This window comes from Topomyia yanbarensis, chromosome 2, assembly GCF_030247195.1.
Source record: "Topomyia yanbarensis strain Yona2022 chromosome 2, ASM3024719v1, whole genome shotgun sequence".
NCBI lineage: Eukaryota > Metazoa > Arthropoda > Insecta > Diptera > Culicidae > Topomyia > Topomyia yanbarensis.
Genome location: NC_080671.1, coordinates 403,104,511 through 403,107,543, shown reverse-complemented (window position 1 = coordinate 403,107,543; position 3,033 = coordinate 403,104,511). Strand labels below are relative to the sequence as shown.

General features: G+C 41.8%; 1 protein-coding gene across 1 annotated transcript; it reads right to left on the bottom strand.

Annotated features, from left to right (window-relative positions):
* Positions 1-722: 722 nt before the first annotated feature.
* On the bottom strand, positions 723-2,184 carry LOC131680862 (phenoloxidase-activating factor 1-like). Its single transcript, XM_058961577.1, has 3 exons — positions 2,074-2,184; positions 1,568-2,004; positions 723-1,509 (listed from the first exon to the last, which is right to left on the bottom strand). The coding sequence occupies exons 1-3, from the start codon at positions 2,182-2,184 to the stop codon at positions 723-725; spliced, it is 1,335 nt and encodes a 444-aa protein (XP_058817560.1).
* Between the last annotated feature and the right edge of the window lie 849 nt (positions 2,185-3,033).

Genomic DNA, 3,033 nt, shown 5'->3' with positions numbered 1-3,033 from the left:
TGGGATGATCTGATCAGTTGTCGTTGTGTGTGATTCTCGCTTTGCAGGCAGGGTACGATCACCGTCGCCAGTGGGATAATCATATGTTCTTTCTGGGATGTCACCATACCCAGGGATAGCAAAAGTGCATTGGGCGGAGTCTCAAAGGTTGCGAGTTCGAATCTCGCCTCTGGGGGGAATTTTTTCACATGATTGCTTAGCTTCACTCACCATTTCCGATCGTTTTTCCCCGTTGGATAAGCCCAGTTCTAGATAAGGTATTGGCACTTAAGTCAAAAGACCAAAAATTGAATTATTAATAAAAAGAAATTGGGAGCTCATGTCTGTTTATTTACCAAATGATTATGAAAAATTGCATCTTTGGAAATAGTGCTGATTTTAAATGCTATATATTCGATCAAAAACTAATTTTATAAGCTTCTATTCCATTTGACGCAACATGAGAATACTTGTATTTAGGATATTTTTCCATTGCTGTATGGATCATCAAAAAATATGTATGTTCGCCGTTGAAAAAAAAACAAAGAATAAAAAAAAATATGAAAAAATTGTACCAAAAACGTAATAAGTTTGTATATCAGTTTGTATATTTCATATAACACAGTAGCAATCTCTTAATTCTAGAAGATATCACATCTAATGTCTGTGCAAACGTAATTCTAAATATGATTATATATATGTACATATGTTACACAATCAACGGCTAAGATTACATTCCCTACCTAACTCGTCACCGTCCTGAGCCAGTACCGAAAGGGCGCTATATCGGTATATAGCACATACTTTGTGGTATCACACTTCAACGTATCCGGATCAACCTTACCCCTGGACACAACACCCCTCAAATAGTATTGATTAGCTCGCTTCAACACCAGCCCGCTACCGGAGTCTCCATTGCAAGGCACCGAACCTTGTCCATCGCCGCAAAAGATTCGTGCATTCCTCCGGTACCGCCGAGCCCAATTCTCACTGCACTGCTGCTTATCCACGATAGTGGTCCGAATGTAAGTCGGTACATGTGAAGTCCCCTCATCCGTTTCGCCCCAACCGGCAACGTAACCTTCTTCGCCAACGATCTTTCTCAGATTGTTATCGCCCTGCCAGGGACAAATCGGAATGATGTGATCGGAGAATTCGACCATTTGTTTCAACCTCAACACGGCCAAATCGGCATCGTTCAAATCATCATCGTAGATGTAATCCTCGTGCGGAATCACTTCCTCGATGTCGGCAAGAATGGCGTTATCGTCGAAAAAGTTGTCGATATTGTACATACCGGGAACGGCTAGCAGCCGACTGGCGGGGATCAGATCCTCTGCTTCGTAGATGCAATGGGCTGCCGTCAGCAGGTGCTGTCGGGTGATGATTGTACTACCGCAAATGTATCTGGGATTGTGTGAATCGGCCCGATCGAACAGTGGTACAATCCAGGGAAACTGTCCGCGGTTCACCAGGTCGCCGTTGATCGACAATCGATTCGAAAAGGTGTCGGATGTTTTACCGCATTCACTGTAAAAGAAAATTGCTTAGTTTTTAATTGGAAATTATTCGATTGAGGTATACTTACTAAGCGGAAGATGAAGTTGGAGGTGCTACGGTGCTTCGCCTTAAATAAGGTTGATTTGCTGTTACAAGCGCAGGTCGTTGACCAAAACGTAGAGCTATCGGATTGAACTGATCGATCGGAGGATCCGACGAATGTTCATTGTTTGCTTTGTACACATTTCGGGTGATGGTTTCGAATGTGTGAAGTCCGCTGTTGTGCGCCATAATTCGAGCTGGCAGTTGACTGTACCATGTGTGTTCCCAGCTTACGATCGTGGTGTCGTGTTCAGTGGGCCGGTAGCTGCTACAAATCGTCTGATCATTTAACAGAATCGACCGAACGGTCGGTAGCACTGCTTGTGATGGGAAATTGATACGATATTTTGCTGGTAGGCCACGAACAATATCGCCGGAGGTGGCCTCACGGGATTTGATCAACGTTATTGATCCGAAATTATTCTAGAATAGTGGAGAACACTTTAGAATTAAAAAACTTGCACTCATCCAGAATCAACGTTTAATACTTACAGTCACTATTTGTCCCTCAAACGCCAGACTTATGTTGAGTTTCACAACCTGTCCCACTTGTAGGTTTTTAATTGCAATGAATCCGAAAATTGCCCCTGTATCCGGGTCCATCCTGTAAGCGAAAATGCTGGGACAAGGTGATTTAGGAGACTGTGCTCCAACTTTGCCAACTCCAATGAGAAGAACCACCAACCAAATGCTGATTGGAATCATATTGAAACTCACTTGAACCAACAATCTTTTCACTTTAAAACACAGATCTTCACTCTAGCGTATCTACGTGACAAATGATCGATTCAGGTATTTTCCCGGCAGATTATCCTTTTCAGAGTAGGTATATTCTAAAAGGATTCGACACTACCTGTACGATTATCGGTTAATAGCCACCAGGAAGCTGTGTGGAGCATAAAAAAACTCAAGTGCTTCGGTTAACGCCCCTCTGCAAACCGACCGACATCGGGTGAATGAATAAAGTGGTGGGGAAAACCCAGGCACCTGCCTGTTTTATTTCTGCAGTACAACAAAAGAATCTGAATTTGGATAATTGTGGGAGGGTTGTAAAGTTAACGATTTTTTACTGGCGTCAAGGGTTTAGGTAATAAATTTGATGAAAGGAGGAAAAATATGATCCTTTTTAAATTGAAATCTGTCTTTTGGTAGCAGGTTGAGAGAATAGTGAGAAATGTGATACATTTTTTTTAGAGTAGAAATAGTCAAGGTGCAGATGAGGGCTACAAATTGATCTACCGCATAGCATCAGCTAAAATATAAATTCAGTGATAAGGGTAGACAAAAAGTTGAAATTTTCATGTGTGTTATCTTTGTGATATCCGAATCACAGTGTCTCTGGTAGAACAATATTGAGACAAAAATCAGTATTGCTGAGGTACTCACTAATCAAAAGCTTAGACTAAAGAAGAAGAATCTGAGACTAAATTTGAAATGTTCTATCGGGGGGTC

Bases quoted from the DNA above. Each gene is read 5' to 3' on its own strand.
- LOC131680862 (XM_058961577.1), bottom strand. From the start codon at position 2,184: ATGGACCCGGATACAGGGGCAATTTTCGGATTCATTGCAATTAAAAAC. The intron at 2,005-2,073 runs GTAAGTATTAAA...CCACTATTCTAG, and splicing joins TTGAGGGACAAATAGTGACT to AATAATTTCGGATCAATAAC. The intron at 1,510-1,567 runs GTAAGTATACCT...TTTCTTTTACAG, and splicing joins CCAACTTCATCTTCCGCTTA to TGAATGCGGTAAAACATCCG.